We start from the raw sequence: 27560 nt of genomic DNA on the forward strand, positions 1-27560 counted from the left end.
GGGGTGGCGGATGCTGAGTAAACGTTTCAAAATTACTTAATTTTTTTTCACAATTGTAGAAATTGTTCATTCAAATCCCACCATCCGTCTGGAGTCAATAAAATAAGTACTGGAAGTTCACAGTGATTTGTTCTCTCACAGGAATGTGGATATCCCGCTATTGCCTCAAGGCTGCCAACTGAGAAGCACCCAAGCGCTTGTTACAGCAGACAATTTGGAGATTAGACCCCGGTGCCTAACCCACACCTCCTTTATAATCCGAGCCTATGGGGCACATAATGGCAACTCATGTGAACGAGTCAAAACTTGCACTAGCTGCCCAATTAGGGCTGAAGAGCATGAATACACAATATATGTGTGCCCATCAATTAATCACAGTGTGCTCATCAATCAAATTGCACCATTGAAAATGTAAACATTGGTGTGACTGGTATTCACGAAACCACAAGCATGCTCTTTCACGAGGAATTCATAGTTTAACATGCTAAGAGGCACCTTTTATACTTTTTGAAAGGACAGAAAACACACTACAATACTGCAGCAGGGTATATGCAAGCGATATCTCAACTCAAATACACAACTTAGCACAGAGACCTAAGCTAAGTCGTCTATCAATTGGCCATAATTAGCCATTTGAAGGAAAATCCACGACTATAGCTTTGAGTGGGTAACAGATTAGCACAGTTGGCTATGTACGGTGCGAAAGAAGTTCAACGTACATACGCTCAAACCTAATATTTTCATCATTTTCTCCCTTGTGATTCGCTGAATTATTCTGGATCACGATACTAGAATCCAGTGGCTGCAGAGTTTACGTAAAGCTAATCACAACATATACGAATGAAAATGTATCTAACACGCACAATATATTTTAATTGATGCGTCATTACATGCCAACTCAGACCTCAGCGATGCCTTGCTTTGTGAGCAACTCAGACTTTTAAATTGCCAATAACAAATGCTTATTTGCCTCTTGGCTACAGTGAACAATGTAAATTTATTTAACGACATATGCTCAGCATTTTGACTCATTTCTGCTTTTTTCTTAACATGGCACAGGGGGAAAAAACCGGACACGGCCCACAACAATCGTCTTGCGCATTTCGCTTTTCTTAATATTGAGGATAATACTGGATGCTGTAGCCAGTTGAGTGTTTTTCTTAATATCGAGTGTTTGAAGTCGGTGTGTTGTGGACAGTACTGGATGTTCGTGATAATTGAGTTTGTATCTGAGTGTACTTTGTGTTACGTGTGGAAAATAAATGCTGTAAATGAATACAAATCAAATAATGGTTTTATTTAACGCACAGCCTTGTAAACGGGATTCATGTTACCGACTTATAAGAGCGCTGACTTTATGCGGTATTGTCAACATACAAAATGTACCCAAACACTCCACAGGTCCGTGATCAACTCCATGAGGGTCATGGTGAACAAAACACATTTTATTAACACGTCTACATGACATGTATCTACATTGTGTACACAGTCCGAGTGAATTGAAGTTTCCCTAGACCAATGACATAAAGACCAATACAAACCTCAAGGGACATTCAGGATATTGCACAAGCATCATAGAAGGAGCCTCCTCCTCGCACTACGTAGATTCAACGTGGCAACACTGATGCCAGTGTGCTGTGACTTCATTATCAAACAACCTGCACAGGATACATCATCATTGTCAATTACATAGGCTCGGCCTATTAGAGATGGCACGGAGCTTTCTTTTACATTAGCCGTATGCAGCTCAATACCGGTTGACCAAAAAACTATCGCTTTTATGTAGGTGGCACGCTTGGTTTAATATGTCTCATAGTAATTACATTGCAGAATGTGGTGGTGTGGTTTCTGGAGTGTAACTCTTACCAGAAGGTGGATGTCAACTCAGCCAATCATCATCATTCTGGAGGTAAATAAAATACATAACCACTTCGCAGCAAGTCAGCAGTTGTCAACTTGTGAAGGGAATGGCTCCCACGATGGAAAACGGGGAATTTTCTCCCCTGGTTCAGACCTTTAGCAGGATGTGGCCCACTCTGCTGTTACTATTTTGAGCAAGGAAACAATTTAGTTAACGTTAGTGGGCATGTTACACGGCCCACTCTGCGCAAGCCAGTGGAAAAGTCAGGGAGATTGGTCGGCCATCACGGCACAATTGAGGCTTCAGCCTTCGTGCCGAGAGATGGTTCGGGTACTGCTTCCTTGCTGCCCTCGTTCGCTGTTCCTGGGCTGGGCACCGCAGCCTCCGCTGGCTGCCGATCGTGATCGTTGTCATCGTCGCCGTCCCCATTGTCATCTTTGCCGTCGTCGTCATCGTCGTCCTCATCCTCGTCGTCACCTCCTGCGACGTCTGGGTTCATCTCCTCCTTGGGCGGCTGCCAGTGGTATCCCGACGAGTGGCGGTATCCGTCCAGCGAGTCTAACTGCATCGCCTCGATGCCTGCGGGTGGGAGGGTGGGTGAGGGTGGTGCGATTGGGTCAGGGCCACTCATGCTGTAATCCAGTGTTCTTCACTCATTTTCCGAGGGGGGCCACTTTCGCCGATACGGCATCGGTGCTACAGCCGCCACACCGCCTGCAAAGGGGCGTTGTCACGTGTTGTGTATTGTCGGGGGCTGCACGTCAGGGGCCACACTAAAGGCCACCAGGGGCCGCACTAAAGGCCACTAGGGGCCGCACTAAAGGCCACCAGGGGCCGCACTAAAGGCCACCAGGGTCCGCACTAAAGGCCACCAGGGTCCGCACTAAACGCCACCAGGGGCCGCACTAAAGGCCACCAGGGGCTGCACTAAAGGCCACCAGGGGCCGCACTAAAGGCCACCAGGGGCCGCACTAAAGGCCACCAGGGGCCGCCAATGGCCCACGGGCCTTGCAATGAAGAACACTGCTGTAATGGTATTTGCGACTGCCTCCAGTACAGTAAAACTCCCCTTATCTGCATTGACATTGGGGGTGCTATTGGCAGACACCGTTATCTATCACTACCTGTGAAAATGACCCCATAATTCAACGTGGTTACCCGCGGATAAAAGCAAACGGAATGAATTTGCTGCCAGTTCTAGGTGACTGCTCTCTTCTTCGGAAAATCGTGGAAAATCGTGGATAGGATAAATGTAGTGCTTCTGGGAAACCACTCCTGGATGACTGTTATCCAGATATATGTGGATTAAAAAAATACATCGAGTTCTGTAAATCCACTGCTGGATGAAGGCCTCCCCCCCATGTTGTGTTGGTCATGGTGGTTGTTTGACATACTTCATCATGCTGATCAATTTAGGTTGGTGAAGCCGAAGAGCTCAGAATTAGTTCAGATATGACTCGTCACTGATATTAGCAGTGGCCTGGGAATCAAATTTGTGGCCACCGGGTTCATAATGCAGTGCGCTCCCCACTGCGCTATCATTAAAATGTGGTCCAGTTTTCTATCGCATGCCATGAGGTAATATGTAATGCTTGAAAACATTCAACTCACAAACTCAAACTCTTTGGTTCTTTGAGTAAAGTTTTCCTAAAGCAGCATTCTATTCTGATCTCCTATTTCAACAATTGATGCAGGTATACATCACCTCCCTTCTGTCCCAGGTCTGTTTCATGTCAGAGTGGGGAGCCAAAGGAGGCTGACGATACAACACACAACTACCTTGTTCCTTTGCGAACACGTGACGTTACCGGATAAATCCAAATTGTATCATTCGGTGCTATGACCTTGGACTGTCACATTCCCGGCACCGGTGAGTCAAGGCATAGTCGTGTCTGCCCTCCCTCACTCACTGCCGCCCCCTTTTTCTCACCAGAGATGGGCTCAGACGATTGCCTTTCGGATAGGAACATTCGATGCATGAGCAGCTTCTTGGCCGTGTGACATTGGTAGCTCAAGGCCGTGCCTTCCGACGCGTCCCCAGGACCTGTAAAACAAGAGAAGCAGCCATCATTGCTCACGGCTCAGCGACGCGTATCGCGACAGCTTCAACGCTCCTTTGGTACCAGGTTTTTGCGTAATGCCCAGACGTCACGTGAGTATGAATTCACCCATTGTCTAATTTAGGTAATGATGGATGCGTAAACTTTGTTTGTAACCAGGTGAGAATCCGTTGAGACAAGTGTGGCACAATATATCTCAACACATACAAAAGTAGTAACTGAACTGAAATCAATAAACGTGGAAAAAACATGTTGCAAAGTGCATTTAGAGAAATATGCATTGTCCACAACATATGCATAGAGTGTTAAAACAACTTAAGATTATACATTCAACAGAAATAAACGCAAAAGGTTCAGAGATCTGGCATAAAAATAGTCGGCCAAGCCACTTGGCCACCATCAAGAATAAGTCAAAGATTATGACAATTGTGGTATTTGCTGGAAAATGGTTTTGTGAATTTCCAAAACATTCACATTCGTGACTGCCAATGAATGATTGCCTGTGGAATGAAACTTGAGAGATGGCAGGAATGCCCAATAAATTGGTTTTCCCACAACTTGTCACGAAGCAAATAATTGTCCATGCTGGTAATTATTAAGGAGTTTAAAAATTCCAACTCCCACAATTCCATGAATTATCACGAGTCAGGGGTCCTAATTTGCTTCCAAAACTATTTTATTTTTGTTAAACGGAGGGGTGAAGCAGTGGCCGCTGGTGGCTACAGGGGTCACGTATACCCAACATACGAATCAAAACACATTCTCAAATACGCAATTTGATGCATGCATCGTGATCATAAAAAGCTAAATTCATCAGTGATCCTTGTGTCATTCCACACCTTCCTATTTTTTTAATGTTCATTGTATCTGCTGCTCTACCTGCATATGCATACATGTGTATATATTAGTGCTGGGTGATTACTATACTTGTTAATCGTGATCCAACTTTTGAAATGGAACACAATTCCCAAGAGGAATGTGGGATCGTTAAAGACTCCTGGATAGTCGATATTTTATATGGGGCATTGCCAAAGTGTACCATCTAAGAGGTGATCCTTGAAATTTCCACCAAGATTCCAATTAAATTTAAAAGAGACTCAGGAGTTTCCATTGAAAGGCATGGGAACTATATGCATGACTGCTAAACTGTCAAAGAATCCCCATTCCTTTTGATGGAAATGCCAACATCCCCATTAAAAATATAGTGGCGATTCCAAGAATTGCCACTATATGGTACCGTTAGAATCCCATTCAAGTAAAGGGAGATTTTACCTTAAGTATTATACACAAAATCACGATACCTCAAGTATTACTAATATAAAGTTATTTATTCCTATAGTAGCATGAGATGTATTACTCTATCACAGAGGCTGGGAAATGGCTGAGTTGATATAGCAGTAGGACTTTAAGTCATGAGTCTATGAGTTTAAATCCTGGTCAAGGTCGTATGTATGTATGTGCGTTGAACTTATTTATCACCGTACGCAGCCAACCGTGCTAATCGGAGGTGCGGGTCAACCTCGTTTGTTGGAAGTCAAAGTGGTTGTCCTTGGGTGGAATAGACTGACCTCGGTCAACGAAATGTGGGAATTGTCACGAATAGCCGAGGACCATCAACTGACAAGAACACCAGCCAATGCTTGAGTACAACAGCGATATTATGACTGACCATACCAGGACCTGAGAGCAAACGACGCTACTTTAGGCAATGTTAATACAGAAATGCCAATCAGTCAATCCGTTTTGCAACACTAACCTGAAGTGGCGTTTTCTTTGAATAACACGCACGTCCCAAGTGCATCTGTAAGCAAGTGCAAAAGTACAGGACACAAAATTACAAACGTGTTTTTATAACAAAAAAAAACCAAGCTCAAGCCAGACTCACATTTGAACATGCCACAAATATCACAAATTTTGACGTATGTAGCATTTAAATGTAACCACATCTGAAGACACTGCACACAAACAGTTGGCATACCCTTTCATAGAGTGGAAGCCAGTCACAAGCAGAGGAACAAAGGCAGTTGTTCAGCCTGGACTGGAACTAAGTCAGGGAGTCGACAGCATGGATACCTCTCAAGGAAACCACACAACCAGCAATGTTGTTCATTACCTTCGTATCGACCAGCAAAGACGCAACCACCCAGTTGCATGATGGGTTCATCCGTGTCCACTCCCTGCAGGCAGTGTGGACGTGAGAATGGACGACATTAAAGCTGGGTTAAGGCAGAGCTTTCCAAGACTTCCACCTCTTGAAATTGACTACGATCCAACTTCCATGTTCACCAGCCTTCTCCATTCAAATGGGGACAATTGCATCGCCCAAAAATTTGCATGGCATTCGATTGTTGGTAAATATTGAGATCTGGTTCACTAATAAGCAACAGTGCAACAGGTTCATTTTCAGTGACTAAATGACCATGAATGGGCATAATCTCATCAGAAAATAGAGGATAAGCAGGGCTGAGCCTGGGAGACTACCTGAGTATACGAGGTATTGTAGGCTAGGAATACAATACTGCAAGATGACAGTACAGCAATCAATTATTGGATCTCAGTAGAGCTTTAAGTGTTAGCTCATGACATGCATGGGTTTCCTCCAGGAATTCTGGTATACTTCCAATTGTCAAACACCGCCTAATGAAATTTGATCAGCATTGCAATGCAGAACCCTCCTGAGTGAGTCTTGAGACTCAGCAAGGCTTCCTTGGTGAAGTGCATCATCATCATTGTAACCACAACACATTAAAACCAGTTATGATCACCAACTATAAAGCTGCTTTCTTCTGAGATCTAAATAGGGGGATGTAACATCAATAATGTATAGCCCTTTGCAAATCCACTGCTAATTAAGGGCTTCCCATGCTGTGTTGGTCATGGTGGGTTGTTGGCTCAAACTTCAACATGCGTGTTGGTGAAGAGGGGCCAGAACCGGTTCATATATCACTGGCCACTGACATTCGCCATGGCTGGCTTCATAGCACAATGTGCTATAACCAGTGCCATCGTTACCCTTATAGGGAGATATTATTCCTCTATTTAAGGAACGAAACAGGAGGATTCCTACACAAATGTGGCTGTCCACCTGATGATGCTAGTTGTAATTACTGGCAAAACGTCATACTCTGTAAATATTGTGGATTTGCTCTCCAACACACAGGTGTGCTGCACTAGTAACGATTTGGCATGTTCTGTTTATGTAACAAAGCTTACTAATTGGCTGTGGAATGAAAAATGACACATTTATATTTACGCATCTAACCCAAACAACTTGCATTACGGCGATATTATTACACACATTATACATGATGTGTGGATAATTGAGTTGTATCGTAAGACAAAATCGGGGGTGGGGGAAGAGATGGATGAGAGCGTGAGGGGACTTCATTCACACCAGCTTACTTTTTGTTAATTATTGCACGTAAACTTTCATTCATTCATTTGTGGAATGTATACAGCTAATTACACGCAAAGGAGACATTAGATGTTACAGTATAAGTGTTTGGCATGCGTGCAGACGTTAATCCCTTGGTTGCAAATTAAATGTGTTCGGTCGATGTCAAACTAAACCACAAATCAGTTTTGGCTGGCAATGCAGAGCTTGTATCACATAGCACATCATCCACGGGTCAAGTGGAAAAATTTAAATGAAATATTACAACCTAGCAGAGAGCAAAAAAAAATCAAAGCTCTGCTAAGCATCACAGCATGCAATGGAATTCCAGGCACTCACTTTATACACACATTCAGCTTGGAACCTTTACAGACGAAGAGCATTGCTTTGGGAATTGTTTAACGTGCCGAGGTATTTTTTTTATCCTGTTCAACAATTTTGCCTCTTGTTGGGACAATAATACTGCAGCAGAACATATTTTTTTTATCATGACACAACAAAACATTCCAGTTCATCTTAAAGACAATTAGAATACATCGGTTTGAGAGTTGAAGGCCAGCCATGATTTGAAAGCTCACCGTTCTCTTCGCGGTTGATCAAATCGAAATTACTTTGCGGGAAAATTTTGATTGAAAGCTTTCGTGACTGCAGGGATTCATATTCTTGGTTCTTTCGGTAAAGTCACGTAGAAGGGAAACAATAAAATAATAAAAATATAAAACAATAAAATTCTCATTTTTATTATTTTATTGTTTCCCTTCTACGTGACTTCACCGAAAGAACCAAGAATACTTTACGGGAGTTGAATTTTGCGGTTATCATGCGGATAAACTAATGACCACGATAACAATGTGGAATTGCCTACACTGGCGAGGGACACGTGAACGTCGCTGGGCGGCGGTGGTGCACGCCAATAATCCACGATGTTGGAACCAAGGGTTGGTGGATCGGAAACAATTTTACGAAATATCCTTTTTATGGGCATCGAGTAGGTGCCTTACTCTGGTTTGCAGATAGAAGACACTATATACATATACTAAAGCAAGAACTAACATCCCCTATTACATCTGTATAGGATAAGAGTATTGCCCCCTCGCAAGTGTGGGTTTTCTCCGAGTGCTTTGGTTTCCTCCCATACATACACACACTCATTAATTGGCTGAAAAATCGTTATATATGCACCTCCGTGTGGATTGTGCAGCATTACGATATGCAAATTGCATGAATGATGCATTCTAAAAACATGCATCATCATTATTATTATGTCCACCCATCACTCATTTCAGTACAATGCTACCATAACTTGATATTCCCAAAAAATGGCACGCAATATATCAAGCAGAGCTAAAACATTAGGTAAGCGTAAACTCACGTAACCTCCACTGACCAGCATTTTAAAGCTGTTGTTGCACTTGGCCAGGAAATCCGAGTCGATGATGCCAGACAGCTCAACCACCACGTATTGCTCCTGGAACAAGATGAAAAGTGAACAAAACGAGCGTGAGCAGTGATCATGTTAACACCTATTGTTGGAATGAAATATTGCCAAATTAAAACCAACGACGCCTATGAAATAAGTTTTCATTTTAGGGCCACGGTGTACTTGAGGAATGTGTTGAGTTTTGTTTGTGTATTCGTACTCGCGCAGCACTGCCAACGCAGCAGCAGCGTGAACAGAGAATGTGTAATTCTGTTGTAACGTCGCCTAAATTGTACTACATCTAAACACATTCCTGCGGAGGGAGCTGGTAGGAATGGCGACGGGACTCGGCCAATGGCCAGGGTCAACGGCGGCGTGGTGTATTCCGCAAATATGCCCGACTGTGAGGGCGGGCACAAGCCGGCGTGAGGAGGTTAAATGTTGAGTTTTATAAGGGCACCACGTGGTGACCAGCCCCTCCACACCCAGCCCCACCCCTCTCACCCCCCACCCTGCCCCACCCTCCCCACCCAGCCCCACCCTCCCACCCCCCACCCAGCCCCACCCCTCCCCACCCAGCCCCACCCCTCCCAGCCCCACCCCTCTCCACCCAGCCCCACCCCTCCCATTTTTGGATGCACGACGGACGGACACAATAATCCCCTGTGGGCTGGTGGTGTAACCAGGAGGTTCCTACCAGTAACATTAGCTTCATACATACAAGAGAAGAACTCCAACAATCGTGTACGTTTGTTTGAACCCTAATGGGTAACACGATTTAGTAAAATATACTGCTCCACAACTGCAACAATCGAAAGCATATCTACCTTCACTCTCATACTTGTATTATTCAATTTTAATGTTACCAGGTAAGGCCCACTGAGCGATAGAGCTCTTTTTCAGAAGCGACCTGGCCACAGATGGTAGCTCAATGAAGTTGTTCATCGTGTGGAAATTTATAACAGCCAGATATTCCAAATGCATGTTTTTTTTTAAATGTGGAGGGATAACCTGGAGCAAAATCCCCACGACCACATGCAAACTGCAAATATACAGGGGTCAGGATTGAACCTACCACCTCCTGCGTAGCAGGCGAGGTAGTTAACATCTCGCCACTTCATGTAGAGGTCTCACAACCCAGCCGCTCCGTCTCTTCCTCTCCAGGCTTAACTCAACTCCAGCTGCCATTCCACCCCTGTGCGTATCTGCTCAACTCACCACCGCCTTAACTGTGTTAACCGGCAGCCTCATGTCCGTCAGCCGATCTACACCCCACGTAACACCCAGGCACGGCGTTCGCTCCGCTGAGCGGTGCTAGCACCTTGATGCGGGAGTCTCATCCCCGCTGTAGCCCGTTGTGGTGACCACATCCTTTTGCCACACAGCCTCCCTCAATTCCTTTATACACGAGGAAATGTCTTCACGTGAATCGTATTCGTAGTCTGAACTGGAATGCATAAAGACACGTTCTCATTCTGCATTACGCGGAGGACGCAAGCACGTGGGCTGTGTTGGGGGCTGTCCGGTCGCTTTCGCCAGGGTGATTGAGCCGTGGCTGCCCGAACACTCGTTACTCGGTTTCACGTTTCACTCTTGTTATCTCACGAGGAGGTGCTCTTTAAAGGCAGACTCAAGAAAATAAACACATATATGCTTCGATAACGAGAACACACAAAAAAAACAACCTTCAAAGTTACGGTAAGGCGTTACAATGCAATAAATACCCAGAAGACATGCAAAGTTGGCCCAAAGTTGGCATGTGATTGGCCAAACGTTGGTTTCACGTTTGGCATTTGGTTGGCCCAACTATGGGATGTGGTTGACCCAAAGTTGGTTCGACGTTTCGTTTTCGCGCGCCCGGTGACGCCACGGGCACGTCCGCGCGTTCCACAGTCAATGTTGCAGTGACGTTATGAGAGCGCGACAATGAACTTTAAAAGTTGTTGTTTAACTTGACGTGTCGATCGCGTTAACTACGACGAGTCAGGATTTTGAATCCTCCAGCGCCAATTGCCGTGTGTCGGCTGACTGAGATGGCTGGTGGATGCACCGGGGTGTGCCCCCCCCCACCTACTGCGCCAACATGCTGCGTTTAAGTCGTCCGACGCTCCGCTCATTGTTGTGAGCGTCGCTCCTCTGCCCTCCGTTGCTGCTGGGGGGGGGGGGGGCGAGACTGCCCATTAACTCCCCAGTAGCAGCAATCTTCAGAAGTCTCGTCCACAGACAACAAAACTTAAGACAACAAAAACACGGTAGCAGTGAACGAGTGGCGCCACGTGCCCAGCGTCTCACCACCTCCAGTCTAAAGACTCTGATCTTCACCAGCTCCAGATCCTCACTACCTCCAGATCCTCACCACCTCCAGATCCTCACCACCTCCAGTCTAAGACTCAGATCCTCACTACCTCCAGATCCTCACCACCTCCAGATCCTCACCACCTCCAGATCCTCACCACCTCCAGATCCTCACCACCTCCAGATCCTCACCACCTCCAGTCTAAGGTTCTGATCCTCACCACCTCCAGATCCTCACCACCTCCAGATCCTCACTACCTCCAGATCCTCACCACCTCCAGATCCTCACCACCTCCAGTCTAAGACTCAGATCCTCACCACCTCTAGATCCTCACCACCTCCAAATCCTCACCACCTCCAGATCCTCACTACCTCCAGATCCTCACCACCTCCAGATCCTCACCACCTCCAGGTCCTCACAACCTCCAGTCTAAGACTCAGATCCTCACCACCTCCAGATCCTCACCACCTACAGATCCTCACCTCCTCCAGTCTAAGACAGATCCTCACCACCTCCAGACCCTCACCACCTCCAGACCCTCACCTCCTCCAGTCTAAGACAGATCCTCACCACCTCCAGACCCTCACCACCTCCAGATCCTCACCTCATCCAGTCTAAGACAGATCCTCACCACCTGCAGATCCTCACCACCTCAAGATCCTCACCACCTCCAGATCCTCACCACCTCCAGACCCTCACCACCTCCAGATCCTCACCTCCTCCAGTCTAAGACAGATCCTCACCACCTTCAGATCCTCACCACCTCCAGATCCTCACTACCTCCAGATCATCACTACCTCCAGATCCTCACCACCTCCAGATCCTCACCACCTCCAGATCCTCACCGCCTCCAGATCCTCACCACCTCCAGATCCTCACCACCTCCAGATCCTCACTACCTCCAGATCCTCACCACCTCCAGTCTAAGACTCAGATCCTAACTACCTCCAGATCCTCACCACCTCCAGATCCTCACCACCTCCAGATCCTCACCACCTCCAGATCCTCACCACCTCCAGTCTAAGGTTCTGATCCTCACCACCTCCAGATTCTCACCACCTCCAGTCTAAGGTTCTGATCCTCACCACCTCCAGATCCTCACCACCTCCAGATCCTCACTACCTCCAGATCCTCACCACCTCCAGATCCTCACCACCTCCAGTCTAAGACTCAGATCCTCACCACCTCCAGATCCTCACCACCTCCAGATCCTCACAACCTCCAGATCCTCACTACCTCCAGATCCTCACCACCTCCAGATCCTCACCACCTCCAGATCCTCACCACCTCCAGTCTAAGACTCAGATCCTCACCACCTCCAGATCCTCACCACCTCCAGATCCTCACCGCCTCCAGATCCTCACCACCTCCAGTCTAAGACCCAGATCCTCACCACCTCCAGATCCTCACCACCTCCAGATCCTCACCACCTCCAGATACGCACCTCCTCCAGTCTAAGACAGATCCTCACCACCTCCAGACCCTCACCACCTCCAGACCCTCACCTCCTCCAGTCTAAGACAGATCCTCACCACCTCCAGACCCTCACCACCTCCAGATCCTCACCTCCTCCAGTCTAAGACAGATCCTCACCACCTCCAGATCCTCACCACCTACAGATCCTCACCACCTCCAGATCCTCACCACCTCCAGATCCTCACCACCTCCAGACCCTCACCACCTCCAGATCCTCACCTCCTCCAGTCTAAGACAGATCCTCACCACCTTCAGATCCTCACCACCTCCAGATCCTCACTACCTCCAGATCCTCACTACCTCCAGATCCTCACCACCTCCAGATCCTCACCACCTCCAGATCCTCACCACCTCCAGATCCTCACTACCCCCAGATCCTCACCACCTCCAGATCCTCACTACCTCCAGATCCTCACCACCTCCAGCTCCTCACCTCCTCCAGTCCAAGGTTCTGATCCTCACCACCTCCAGATCCTCACCACCTCCAGATCCTCACCTCCTCCAGTCTAAAGACAGATCCTCACCACCTCCAGATCCACACCACCTCCAGACCCTCACCACCTCCAGATCCTCACCACCTCCAGATCCTCACCACCTCCAGATCCTCACCACCTCCAGATCCTCACCACCTCCAGATCCTCACCACCTCCAGTCTAAGGTTCTGATCCTCACCACCTCCAGATCCTCACCACCTCCAGATCCTCATTACCTCCAGATCCTCACCACCTCCAGTCTAAGACTCAGATCCTCACCACCTCCAGATCCTCACCACCTCCAGATCCTCACCACCTCCAGATCCTCACTACCTCCAGATCCTCACCACCTCCAGATCCTCACCACCTCCAGTCTAAGACTCAGATCCTCACCACCTCCAGATCCTCAAAACCTCCAGATCCTCACCACCTCCAGATCCTCACCACCTCCAGATCCTCACCACCTCCAGATCCTCACCAACTGCAGATCCTCACCTCCTCCAGTCTACGACAGATCCTCCCCACCTCCAGACCCTCACCACCGCCAGACCCTCACCTCCTCCAGTCTGAGACAGATCCTCACCACCTCCAGAACCTCACCACCTCCAGATCCTCACCTCCTCCAGTCTAAGACAGATCCTCACCACCTCCAGATCCTCACCACCTCCAGATCCTCACCAACTCCAGATCCTCACCACCTCCAGACCCTCACCACCTCCAGATCCTCACCTACCTCCAGTCTAAGACAGATCCTCACCACCACCAGATCCTCACCACCTCCAGATGCTCACTACCTCCAGATCCTCACTACCTCCAGATCCTCACCACCTCCAGACCCTCACCACCCCCAGATCCTCACCTCCTCCAGTCTAAGACAGATCCTCACCACCTTCAGATCCTCACCACCTCCAGATCCTCACCACCTCCAGACCCTCACCACCTCCAGATCCTCACCACCTCCAGATCCTCACCACCTCCAGATCCTCACTACCTCCAGATCCTCACCACCTCCAGATCCTCACCACCTCCAGTCTAAGACTCAGATCCTCACCACCTCCAGATCCTCAAAACCTCCAGATCCTCACCACCTCCAGATCCTCACCACCTCCAGATCCTCACCACCTCCAGATCCTCACCAACTCCAGATCCTCACCTCCTCCAGTCTACGACAGATCCTCCCCACCTCCAGACCCTCACCACCGCCAGACCCTCACCTCCTCCAGTCTAAGACAGATCCTCACCACCTCCAGACCCTCACCACCTCCAGATCCTCACCTCCTCCAGTCTAAGACAGATCCTCACCACCTCCAGATCCTCACCACCTCCAGATCCTCACCAACTCCAGATCCTCACCACCTCCAGACCCTCACCACCTCCAGATCCTCACCTCCTCCAGTCTAAGACAGATCCTCACCACCTCCAGATCCTCACCACCTCCAGATCCTCACTACCTCCAGATCCTCACTACCTCCAGATCCTCACCACCTCCAGATCCTCACCACCTCCAGATCCTCACCGCCTCCAGATCCTCACCACCTCCAGATCCTCACCACCTCCAGATCCTCAATACCTCCAGATCCTCACCACCTCCAGATCCTCACTACCTCCAGATCCTCACTACCTCCAGATCCTGACCACCTCCAGATCCTCACCTCCTCCAGTCTAAGGTTCTGATCCTCACCACCTGCAGATCCTTACCACCTCCAGATCCTCACCTCCTCCAGTCTAAAGACAGATCCTCACCACCTCCAGATCCTCACCACCTCCAGACCCTCACCACCTCCAGATCCTCACCACCTCCAGATCCTCACCACCTCCAGATCCTCACCAGCTCCAGATCCTCATCACCTCCAGATCCTCACTACCTCCAGATCCTCACCACCTCCAGATCCTCACCACCTCCAGATCCTCACCACCTCCAGATCCTGACCACCTCCAGATCCTCACCACCTTCAGATCCTCACCACCTCCAGATCCTCACCACCTCCAGATCCTCACCACCTCCAGTCTAAGGTTCTGATCCTCACCACCTCCAGATCCTCACCACCTCCAGATCCTCACCACCTCCAGATACTCACCACCTCCAGTCTAAGGTTCAGATCCTCACCACCTCCAGATCCTCACCACCTCACCACCTCCAGTCTAAGGTTCAGATCCTCACCACCTCCAGATCTTCACCACCTCCAGATCCTCACCACCTCCAGTCTAAGACTCAGATCCTCACCACCTCCAGATCCTCACAACCTCCAGATCCTCACCACCTCCAGATCCTCACCACCTCCAGTCTAAGACTCAGATCCTCACCACCTCCAGATCCTCACCACCTCCAGATCCTCACCACCTCCAGATCCTCACCACCTCCATTCTAAGGTTCTGATCTTCACCACCTCCAGATCCTCACTATCTCCAGATCCTCACCACCTCCATTCTAAGGTTCTGATCCTCACCACCTCCAGATCCTCACCACCTCCAGATCCTCACCACCTCCAGTCTAAGACTCAGATCCTCACCACCTCCAGATCCTCACCACCTCCAGATCCTCACCACCTCCAGATCCGCACCTCCTCCAGTCTAAGACAGATCCTCACCACCTCCAGACCCTCACCACCTCCAGACCCTCACCTCCTCCCGTCTAAGACAGATCCTCACCACCTCCAGACCCTCACCACCTCCAGATCCTCACCTCCTCCAGTCTAAGACAGATCCTCACCACCTCCAGATCCTCACCACCTCCAGATCCTCACCACCTCCAGATCCTCACCAACTGCAGATCCTCACCTCCTCCAGTCTACGACAGATCCTCACCACCTTCAGATCCTCACCACCTCCAGATCCTCACCACCTCCAGACCCTCACCACCTCCAGATCCTCACCACCTCCAGATCCTCACCACCTCCAGATCCTCACCACCTCCAGATCCTCACCACCTCCAGATCCTCACCACCTCCAGTCTAAGACTCAGATCCTCACCACCTCCAGATCCGCAAAACCTCCAGATCCTCACCACCTCCAGATCCTCACCACCTCCAGATCCTCACCACCTCCAGATCCTCACCAACTCCAGATCCTCACCTCCTCCAGTCTACGACAGATCCTCCCCACCTCCAGACCCTCACCACCGCCAGACCCTCACCTCCTCCAGTCTAAGACAGATCCTCACCACCTCCAGACCCTCACCACCTCCAGATCCTCACCTCCTCCAGTCTAAGACAGATCCTCACCACCTCCAGATCCTCACCACCTCCAGATCCTCACCAACTCCAGATCCTCACCACCTCCAGACCCTCACCACCTCCAGATCCTCACCTCCTCCAGTCTAAGACAGATCCTCACCACCTCCAGATCTTCACCACCTCCAGATCCTCACTACCTCCAGATCCTCACTACCTCCAGATCCTCACCACCTCCAGATCCTCACCACCTCCAGATCCTCACCGCCTCCAGATCCTCACCGCCTCCAGATCCTCACCAACTCCAGATCCTCACCACCTCCAGATCCTCAATACCTCCAGATCCTCACCACCTCCAGATCCTCACTACCTCCAGATCCTCACTACCTCCAGATCCTGACCACCTCCAGATCCTCACCTCCTCCAGTCTAAGGTTCTGATCCTCACCACCTGCAGATCCTTACCACCTCCAGATCCTCACCTCCTCCAGTCTAAAGACAGATCCTCACCACCTCCAGATCCTCACCACCTCCAGACCCTCACCACCTCCAGATCCTCACCACCTCCAGATCCTCACCACCTCCAGATCCTCACCAGCTCCAGATCCTCATCACCTCCAGATCCTCACTACCTCCAGATCCTCACCACCTCCAGATCCTCACCACCTCCAGATCCTCACCACCTCCAGATCCTGACCACCTCCAGATCCTCACCACCTTCAGATCCTCACCACCTCCAGATCCTCACCACCTCCAGATCCTCACCACCTCCAGTCTAAGGTTCTGATCCTCACCACCTCCAGATCCTCACCACCTCCAGATCCTCACCACCTCCAGATACTCACCACCTCCAGTCTAAGGTTCAGATCCTCACCACCTCCAGATCCTCACCACCTCACCACCTCCAGTCTAAGGTTCAGATCCTCACCACCTCCAGATCTTCACCACCTCCAGATCCTCACCACCTCCAGTCTAAGACTCAGATCCTCACCACCTCCAGATCCTCACAACCTCCAGATCCTCACCACCTCCAGATCCTCACCACCTCCAGTCTAAGACTCAGATCCTCACCACCTCCAGATCCTCACCACCTCCAGATCCTCACCACCTCCAGATCCTCACCACCTCCATTCTAAGGTTCTGATCTTCACCACCTCCAGATCCTCACTATCTCCAGATCCTCACCACCTCCATTCTAAGGTTCTGATCCTCACCACCTCCAGATCCTCACCACCTCCAGATCCTCACCACCTCCAGTCTAAGACTCAGATCCTCACCACCTCCAGATCCTCACCACCTCCAGATCCTCACCACCTCCAGATCCGCACCTCCTCCAGTCTAAGACAGATCCTCACCACCTCCAGACCCTCACCACCTCCAGACCCTCACCTCCTCCCATCTAAGACAGATCCTCACCACCTCCAGACCCTCACCACCTCCAGATCCTCACCTCCTCCAGTCTAAGACAGATCCTCACCACCTCCAGATCCTCACCACCTCCAGATCCTCACCACCTCCAGATCCTCACCAACTGCAGATCCTCACCTCCTCCAGTCTACGACAGATCCTCCCCACCTCCAGACCCTCACCACCGCCAGACCCTCACCTCCTCCAGTCTAAGACAGATCCTCACCACCTCCAGAACCTCACCACCTCCAGATCCTCACCTCCTCCAGTCTAAGACAGATCCTCACCACCTCCAGATCCTCACCACCTCCAGATCCTCACCAACTCCAGATCCTCACCACCTCCAGACCCTCACCACCTCCAGATCCTCACCTCCTCCAGTCTAAGACAGATCCTCACCACCTCCAGATCCTCACCACCTCCAGATGCTCACTACCTCCAGATCCTCACTACCTCCAGATCCTCACCACCTCCAGACCATCACCACCCCCAGATCCTCACCTCCTCCAGTCTAAGACAGATCCTCACCACCTTCAGATCCTCACCACCTCCAGATCCTCACCACCTCCAGACCCTCACCACCTCCAGATCCTCACCACCTCCAGATCCTCACCACCTCCAGATCCTCACCACCTCCAGATCCTCACTACCTCCAGATCCTCACCACCTCCAGATTCTCACCACCTCCAGTCTAAGACTCAGATCCTCACCACCTCCAGATCCTCAAAACCTCCAGATCCTCACCACCTCCAGATCCTCACCACCTCCAGATCCTCACCACCTCCAGATCCTCACCAACTCCAGATCCTCACCTCCTCCAGTCTACGACAGATCCTCCCCACCTCCAGACCCTCACCACCGCCAGACCCTCACCTCCTCCAGTCTAAGACAGATCCTCACCACCTCCAGACCCTCACCACCTCCAGATCCTCACCTCCTCCAGTCTAAGACAGATCCTCACCACCTCCAGATCCTCACCACCTCCAGATCCTCACCAACTCCAGATCCTCACCACCTCCAGACCCTCACCACCTCCAGATCCTCACCTCCTCCAGTCTAAGACAGATCCTCACCACCTCCAGATCCTCACCACCTCCAGATCCTCACTACCTCCAGATCCTCACTACCTCCAGATCCTCACCACCTCCAGATCCTCACCACCTCCAGATCCTCACCGCCTCCAGATCCTCACCACCTCCAGATCCTCACCACCTCCAGATCCTCAATACCTCCAGATCCTCACCACCTCCAGATCCTCACTACCTCCAGATCCTCACTACCTCCAGATCCTGACCACCTCCAGATCCTCACCTCCTCCAGTCTAAGGTTCTGATCCTCACCACCTGCAGATCCTTACCACCTCCAGATCCTCACCTCCTCCAGTCTAAAGACAGATCCTCACCACCTCCAGATCCTCACCACCTCCAGACCCTCACCACCTCCAGATCCTCACCACCTCCAGATCCTCACCACCTCCAGATCCTCACCAGCTCCAGATCCTCATCACCTCCAGATCCTCACCACCTCCAGATCCTCACCACCTCCAGATCCTCACCACCTCCAGATCCTGACCACCTCTAGATCCTCACCACCTTCAGATCCTCACCACCTCCAGATCCTCACCACCTCCAGATCCTCACCACCTCCAGTCTAAGGTTCTGATCCTCACCACCTCCAGATCCTCACCACCTCCAGATCCTCACCACCTCCAGATACTCACCACCTCCAGTCTAAGGTTCAGATCCTCACCACCTCCAGATCCTCACCACCTCACCACCTCCAGTCTAAGGTTCAGATCCTCACCACCTCCAGATCTTCACCACCTCCAGATCCTCACCACCTCCAGTCTAAGACTCAGATCCTCACCACCTCCAGATCCTCACAACCTCCAGATCCTCACCACCTCCAGATCCTCACCACCTCCAGTCTAAGACTCAGATCCTCACCACCTCCAGATCCTCACCACCTCCAGATCCTCACCACCTCCAGATCCTCACCACCTCCATTCTAAGGTTCTGATCTTCACCACCTCCAGATCCTCACTATCTCCAGATCCTCACCACCTCCATTCTAAGGTTCTGATCCTCACCACCTCCAGATCCTCACCACCTCCAGATCCTAACCACCTCCAGTCTAAGACTCAGATCCTCACCACCTCCAGATCCTCACCACCTCCAGATCCTCACCACCTCCAGATCCGCACCTCCTCCAGTCTAAGACAGATCCTCACCACCTCCAGACCCTCACCACCTCCAGACCCTCACCTCCTCCCGTCTAAGACAGATCCTCACCACCTCCAGATCCTCACCTCCTCCAGTCTAAGACAGATCCTCACCAACTCCAGATCCTCACCACCTCCAGATCCTCACCACCTCCAGATCCTCACCACCTCCAGACCCTCACCACCTCCAGATCCTCACCTCCTCCAGTCTAAGACAGATCCTCACCACCTTCAGATCCTCACCACCTCCAGATCCTCACTACCTCCAGATCCTCACCACCTCCAGATCCTCACCACCTCCAGATCCTCACCGCCTCCAGATCCTCACCACCTCCAGATCCTCACCACCTCCAGATCCTCACTACCTCCAGATCCTCACCATCTCCAGATCCTCACAACCTCCAGATCCTCACCACCTCCAGCTCCTCACCTCCTCCAGTCCAAGGTTCTGATCCTCACCACCTCCAGATCCTCACCACCTCCAGATCCTCACCTCCTCCAGTCTAAAGACAGATCCTCACCACCTCCAGATCCTCACCATCTCCAGACCCTCACCACCTCCAGATCCTCACCACCTCCAGATCCTCACCACCTCCAGATCCTCACCACCTCCAGTCTAAGGTTCTGATCCTCACCACCTCTAGATCCTCACCACCTCCAGATCCTCACTACCTCCAGATCCTCACCACCTCCAGTCTAAGACTCAGATCCTCACCACCTCCAGATCCTCACCACCTCCAGATCCTCACCACCTCCAGATCCTCACTACCTCCAGATCCTCACCACCTCCAGATCCTCACCACCTCCAGTCTAAGACTCAGATCCTCACCACCTCCAGATCCTCAAAACCTCCAGATCCTCACCACCTCCAGATCCTCACCACCTCCAGATCCTCACCACCTCCAGATCCTCACCAACTCCAGATCCTCACCTCCTCCAGTCTACGACAGATCCTTCCCACCTCCAGACCCTCACCACCGCCAGACCCTCACCTCCTCCAGTCTAAGACAGATCCTCACCACCTCCAGACCCTCACCACCTCCAGATCCTCACCTCCTCCAGTCTAAGACAGATCCTCACCACCTCCAGATCCTCACCACCTCCAGATCCTCACCACCTCCAGACCCTCACCACCTCCAGATCCTCACCTCCTCCAGATCCTCACCACCTCCAGATCCTCACTATCTCCAGATCCTCACCACCTCCAGATCCTCACTACCTCCAGATCCTCACTACCTCCAGATCCTCACCACCTCCAGATCCTCACCTCCTCCAGTCTAAGGTTCTGATCCTCACCACCTGCAGATCCTTACCACCTCCAGATCCTCACCTCCTCCAGTCTAAAGACAGATCCTCACCACCTCCAGATCCTCACCACCTCCAGACCATCACCACCTCCAGATCCTCACCACCTCCAGATCCTCACCAGCTCCAGATCCTCATCACCTCCAGATCCTCACCACCTCCAGATCCTCACCACCTCCAGATCCTGACCACCTCCAGATCCTCACCACCTCCAGATCCTCACCACCTCCAGATCCTCACCACCTCCAGTCTAAGGTTCTGATCCTCACCACCTCCAGATCCTCACCAGCTCCAGATCCTCACCACCTCCAGATCCTCACCACCTCTAGTCTAAGGTTCAGATCCTCACCACCTCCAGATCCTCACCACCTCCAGATCCTCACCACCTCCAGATCCTCACCACCTCCAGTCTAAGGTTCAGATCCTCACCACCTCCAGATCCTCACCACCTCCAGATCCTCACCACCTCCGGTCTAAGACTCAGATCCTCACCACCTCCAGATCCTCATCACCTCCAGATCCTCACCACCTCCAGATCCTCACCACCTCCCGTCTAAGACTCAGATCCTCACCACCTCCAGATCCTCACCACCTCCAGATCCTCACCACCTCCAGATCCTCACCACCTCCAGTCTAAGACTCAGATCCTCACCACCTCCAGATCCTCACCACCTCCAGATCCTCACCACCTCCATTCTAAGGTTCTGATCTTCACCACCTCCAGATCCTCACCATCTCCAGATCCTCACCACCTCCATTCTAAGGTTCTGATCCTCACCACCTCCAGATCCTCACCACCTCCAGATCCTCACCTCCTCCAGTCTAAGACTCAGATCCTCACCACCTCCAGTCTAAGACTCAGATCCTCACCACCTCCAGATCCTCACCACCTCCAGATCCTCACCCAGATCCTCACCACCTCCAGATCCTCACCACCCCCAGATCCTCACCACCTCCATTCTAAGGTTCTGATCCTCACCACCTCCAGATCCTCACCACCTCCAGATCCTCACCACCTCCAGTCTAAGACTCAGATCCTTACCACCTCCAGTTCCTCACCACCTCCAGATCCTCACCACCTCCAGTCTAAGACTCAGATCCTCACCACCTCCAGATCCTCACCACCTCCAGATCCGCACCACCTCCAGATCCGCACCACCTCCAGATCCTCATCACCTCCAGATCCTCACTACCTCCAGATCCTCACCACCTCCAGATCCTCACCACCTCCAGATCCTGACCACCTCCAGATCCTCACCACCTCCAGATCCTCACCACCTCCAGATCCTCACCACCTCCAGTCTAAGGTTCTGATCCTCACCACCTCCAGATCCTCACCACCTCCAGATCCTCACCACCTCCAGATCCTCACCACCTCCAGATCCTCACCACCTCTAGTCTAAGGTTCAGATCCTCACCACCTCCAGATCCTCACCACCTCCAGATCCTCACCACCTCCAGATCCTCACCACCTCCAGTCTAAGGTTCAGATCCTCACCACCTCCAGATCCTCACCACCTCCAGATCCTCACCACCTCCAGTCTAAGACTCAGATCCTCACCACCTCCAGATCCTCATCACCTCCAGATCCTCACCACCTCCAGATCCTCACCACCTCCAGTCTAAGACTCAGATCCTCACCACCTCCAGATCCTCACCACCTCCAGATCCTCACCACCTCCAGATCCTCACCACCTCCAGTCTAAGACTCAGATCCTCACCACCTCCAGATCCTCACCACCTCCAGATCCTCACCACCTCCATTCTAAGGTTCTGATCTTCACCACCTCCAGATCCTCACCATCTCCAGATCCTCACCACCTCCATTCTAAGGTTCTGATCCTCACCACCTCCAGATCCTCACCACCTCCAGATCCTCACCTCCTCCAGTCTAAGACTCAGATCCTCACCACCTCCAGTCTAAGACTCAGATCCTCACCACCTCCAGATCCTCACCACCTCCAGATCCTCACCCAGATCCTCACCACCTCCAGATCCTCACCACCTCCAGATCCTCACCACCTCCAGTCTAAGACTCAGATCCTCACCACCTCCAGTTCCTCACCACCTCCAGATCCTCACCACCTCCAGATCCGCACCACCTCCAGATCCGCACCACCTCCAGATCCTCACCACCTCCAGATCCTCACCACCTCCAGATCCTCACCTCCTCCTCCCAGTCGCCATCGTCCCACTCATCGCCGCTCGCCATCGCGAGCCGCAAATCCCCACAGCGCATAGGCACCGGGCTGCCGTCTTCTCGCTTCCTATTGGTCCCCGCGGAGGACCGTGGCGACTTTCAGCCAATCGGACGCACGTGGGCTTTGCTCATCCGCATTATGGTTTTGAGATAAAGTGACGTCACGCGTCGGATCCTTAGGCTTCTGTCGAAACCGGTTCGCTTTGCTTGTCGAACCGATTGGCATCCCGACTGCTGATGAGACACCGAATGGCAAAACCGGTTCGGTTTGCTCGTCGAACCAATTGGCAGCCCGACTGCTGATGACACTGAAATCAAAACCGGTTCGGTTTGCTTATCGAATCGATTGGCATCCCGACTGCTGATGAGACACTGAATGGCAAAACCGGTTCAGTTTGCTTGTTGAAACAATGCAAGCTATAATTTACTGACGATTCACTGAATTGCAAAACTCGTTCACTTGTTGAATCAATGCAAGCAAGCCTGACATGCTGATGAGACACTGAATGACAAAACCGCCTCAATATTTGCTTGCGTTTAATCAACCTAAGCAAGCTAGACGTTCGTGATGAGGCGCTGAATGTAAAAAAACTGATTTAGAATGATTGTGCTACTACCAGTAAAAATACTGAGGTATGTTTAAAAATAAATGAATGGATAAATGTGGCTCAACTTATTACATTTTACTGTAAGTATTATACCGACACGCCACGAATAGTATAAGCATTGATTTACCCTTTCTGGCAATAAAACAGGCGTCAATATGTCAAAGCACCAAAACAGACACCTTTTGTAAGGAATCATGTCTGCATTAACAACACGTACTTGCGGTGAACATGCAAACAAAAACGTTATCTGGTAATATATTTGGATTGTCTTTGAAACAGATTGGTCTACACCAAATCGCTCTCCGTGGTGCTAACGTTAAGGAAAAAACGACACTTTTTTCAAATTTTTCTCGCTGTGGTTTTCACACCTGATGACGATTGCTTGTGTTGCAGTCGAAACGTCGTGAACATTTTATTGTTTTATATTTTTATTATTTGATTGTTTCCCTTCTACGTGGTGACTTTACCGAAAGAACCAAGAATATGGTCTACACCAGCGACAGCCTTCTTTAGGGCATTAGTCTAACTACCAATGTTAGACGAGAGAACGACAAAAAAAAAGGCGAACAAGCCACGAATATTTGCCATGGGAACAAACTCGCAGCATTTGTGAAGTTACCGTCTAGTTTCCCCAGCGTGTTTTAATGGCAAGGGGAACTTGCGACCCTTATCAACGTTGACAAAAGGCCAGGGCAAGTCGCACACGTTTTTGGTTTGTTGCGGTTGCACCCGATTCAAGAGCCCAATGGCTCACAGGGCTTTACCAAAGAAAAATGAAACTGAAAACTAAAACACGAGAGCACTGCTCTGACCATTTGTCGATGCTCAGCCTTTAGGGGCCGTCCATAAATGACCTCACGTGATTTTTGACCCCCCCCCCCCCCATCGTCACACGGCGTCACAAAAAGTCAGACCCCTCCCCCTCAAATATGACGTCACAAAGCTGCCCCCTCAAATATGACGTCACAAACCTGCCCCCCCCCCCCAAAAAAATAAAACATGTTTCAAATCGCTTGAAGCTATTGTCATTGTAGTTCGTATTTAATGTGGCGCTGCACTCTTGATGTTGTAGGAGAAAACATTTATTAAAAAGTCTATTTAATTAAGCATAACGTGTTGTCTATATTTATTCAAAGTTTCGTATTTTGATGTGACGTCACATTTCTGACCCCCCCCCCCCCCTCGTCACACATCGTCACAAATGTCTGAACCCCCCCCCCCCCCCCCCAGGTGCGTGACGTCATTTATGGACGCCCCCCTTATTTCAATCCTCCACTGCTATGAGGGGCTTCAACAACGCCGCGCGTGACCGTGGAAGTGATTTAAAACCACACTTCACCACGCCGGTCAGTGCCGGTTGAGGACAATTGCTTTTTCCTGCACTGCCATCTGCTGCCCACAACGTGACCCTACCACTGTTGCACGCAAACTGACCAGGGCTTGTGTTTCAGTTTCATAGTTTATTCATTTGGTATAGCCCTGTCAGCCATTCGGCTCTTGAATCGGGTGCAACCTCAACAAACAAAAAACATGAACAAGAAAACATCTTAAAGTGATTATGTGACTGTGCAAACAGAAAATCCAGGGAAAAAAACAATGAAAATATTCCTGAAATAGCACCGTAAACCAACGCTATGTGTAGCGTGTGGTTAGCCTGATACACTTATCCAGATAACATGCAATCAGGGCAAATGAAAGGAGCCTCCGTCACATATATTTAACTTGTGCATGTTTGTGTGTGAACCTTTGCGCGGGCAGCCAGAACCAGCGCCAGCAATATTGCCCGAGCTGCATCGACGTCCACCGAGATGTTTGGCCAACTCCGAATAACGAGCGATTACCTGTTTCCTCCCCCACCTGCATTTATTTATACAGGTGGGGATTGAAACCTGGAGGACCCGGAGAAAACTCACGCACGCAAGGGTGGCAACGGGTGCACGTTCATCCACCCTCTGTACTGCCATCTCCTGGACAGCCAGGGTATGGTGATCACGACGCGCATGGGAAGGGTGTTTCATGACGTTTGTGCGATCCACACACCCTCGCACCTCCCACGCAGTGCTTGATCACAGATTGTCAAGCAATAACTATCTCAACCCATTCTGTTGTACAAACGTGAGTTTATTAAGAGCTACAGCATACAGAATGGCGATGTTTTTACACATTATTTAATAGTTTGGTCTCCTGCAGTCCCATGTTAAATGCACTCAAGTCTTAAGTGTCCCCCGCAGCTATAAAACACATTGCAGACAATAAGGTTTTGACCATTTATCGAAACAAGCTCAATTTTTGTGTTAACATATTTCAGGAGTAAACCCACACCGACTAAAACAAGAGCCCATATTTTTAAGTAGCAATAGGATATATGAATAGGGGTGCACGTTTTATAAACACCAAACGTGTCATGTCAAACAGCACTAACATTCACAAATAAATTGTGCATTTCTGACATTATACACTTAATCACAAAGTACTTGGAATCGCACACAAAAAATGCCACATCTAAAAACCAATGGCGCGCACACATACAATTAGTGTCAGTCAGTAAACACTTCGATTAAGGCAAAGGCGAATCATGTTACAGGCTACCGGGCCTAAACAAGCACATGCCGTACAGGCCCAGTCAGATCACATTTCTAAGCTGGGATTCTCACAAACGGCATTTATTCTGGGATGTATATGGCCATAAATGATGGGTGTTGCTCAATTCTCAACCAGCACACAACACCGGTCTAATTCTTCTCAGCACCACCGTGATCGGCGAGGCGTAACTCACGTTTTTTAAGTGCCCCTTACCATGAAGGGTCATGTATGCCAAAAGATCCACACACTACACGTATGATTTGAGAAATGTTTGGCCTGATATAATTTTGCTTGATCGTGTTTTGCTAACAATGTTAATAAATGCGCATTAGTGTTACTCAAGCTCTTTCATCGTGGGAGTTGCAATTGCAAGCACAATGTTCAAGTCAAAGGCATCGCCTCATGGTTCAAGTGTATTTTGTTTAACGAGGTGAGAAGAGACCAGGATAGTCTCATTTGCAAGAGTGAACTGGGCCAGCAATCTGCCAGTAGGGGCAATGATTGTTATGTATAGTCCCAACATGAGTACAGAAGCCATATGGAATGTTACTATAATGTTGAATCATAACACACATTATGATGTACACAACACAAAGCTAAGCTCTTGTATTTAAAGATCTACTGATCAAATAGTTTAAGGAATAACAGCGATATTGTATGCTACAATATATTACCGTGGCTTGCATTTTATATTGGCATGCAGCAATGTTAAAAATATATACTTAAATGTACTAGTTTAGTATCTTGCAACGTAAATTAAAAGAGCCAATACTTTAAGAAAAATATTCTATCATACGTGGCTGAAGTGTTGGAAAACACAGCTAAGTTAGACTTTAAAAAATAAACAACTTTAAACAAAATGTATAAAGTAAATTTGTTGATATGGATGCAAAGATGTCGAACTTAAAGAGTGAAAGCAAACATTTAATGTTTAATGTTCCTAAACATCATTATATGGGCCGAGCAACTGCAATTGTTGCAAGCGATTGATGATTTACATTGTAAATGAAAATCACATTATGGAAACATACCCATCTCAAAAACAAAACAAAATAAAAGCCAACTTGCTCCCCCTTTCCACTGACAC

The 27560-nt window shown here is 49.7% G+C and overlaps 1 protein-coding gene across 4 annotated transcripts; it reads right to left on the reverse strand.

Moving 5' to 3' along the window:
- Positions 1-1424: 1424 nt before the first annotated feature.
- Positions 1425-23397, reverse strand: GTF3C6 (general transcription factor IIIC subunit 6). Of its 4 annotated transcripts, none has more exons than XM_032954105.2 (6): positions 23250-23397; positions 8703-8783; positions 6035-6098; positions 5678-5722; positions 3792-3905; positions 1425-2440 (listed from the first exon to the last, which is right to left on the reverse strand). In XM_032954105.2, exons 1-6 carry the CDS (start codon positions 23319-23321, stop codon positions 2145-2147), a joined length of 672 nt encoding a protein of 223 aa, XP_032809996.2. In that variant the 5' UTR covers positions 23322-23397; the 3' UTR covers positions 1425-2144. The 4 variants fall into 4 exon arrangements, with proteins under 4 accessions (XP_032809996.2, XP_075923197.1, XP_075923196.1 ...); XM_076067082.1 differs by lacking the exon at positions 23250-23397 and adding an exon at positions 22205-22270; XM_076067081.1 differs by lacking the exon at positions 23250-23397 and adding an exon at positions 10460-10776.
- Positions 23398-27560: the final 4163 nt, after the last annotated feature.

This window comes from Petromyzon marinus, chromosome 14, assembly GCF_048934315.1.
Source record: "Petromyzon marinus isolate PM22_M1 ecotype Great Lakes invasive population chromosome 14, UKy_Petmar_22M1.pri1.0, whole genome shotgun sequence".
In the NCBI taxonomy this organism is placed as follows: Eukaryota; Metazoa; Chordata; class Hyperoartia; order Petromyzontiformes; family Petromyzontidae; genus Petromyzon; species Petromyzon marinus.

Coding starts and splice junctions, on each gene's coding strand:
- GTF3C6 (XM_032954105.2), bottom strand. CDS start 23,321: ATGCGCTGTGGGGATTTGCGGCTCGCGATGGCGAGCGGCGATGAGTGG. Junction 5,723..6,034: donor CTTTGCTGGTCGATACGAAG/GTAATGAACAAC, acceptor ACTTGCTTACAG/ATGCACTTGGGACGTGCGTG. Junction 2,441..3,791: donor ATCGTCTGAGCCCATCTCTG/GTGAGAAAAAGG, acceptor TCCCACCCGCAG/GCATCGAGGCGATGCAGTTA.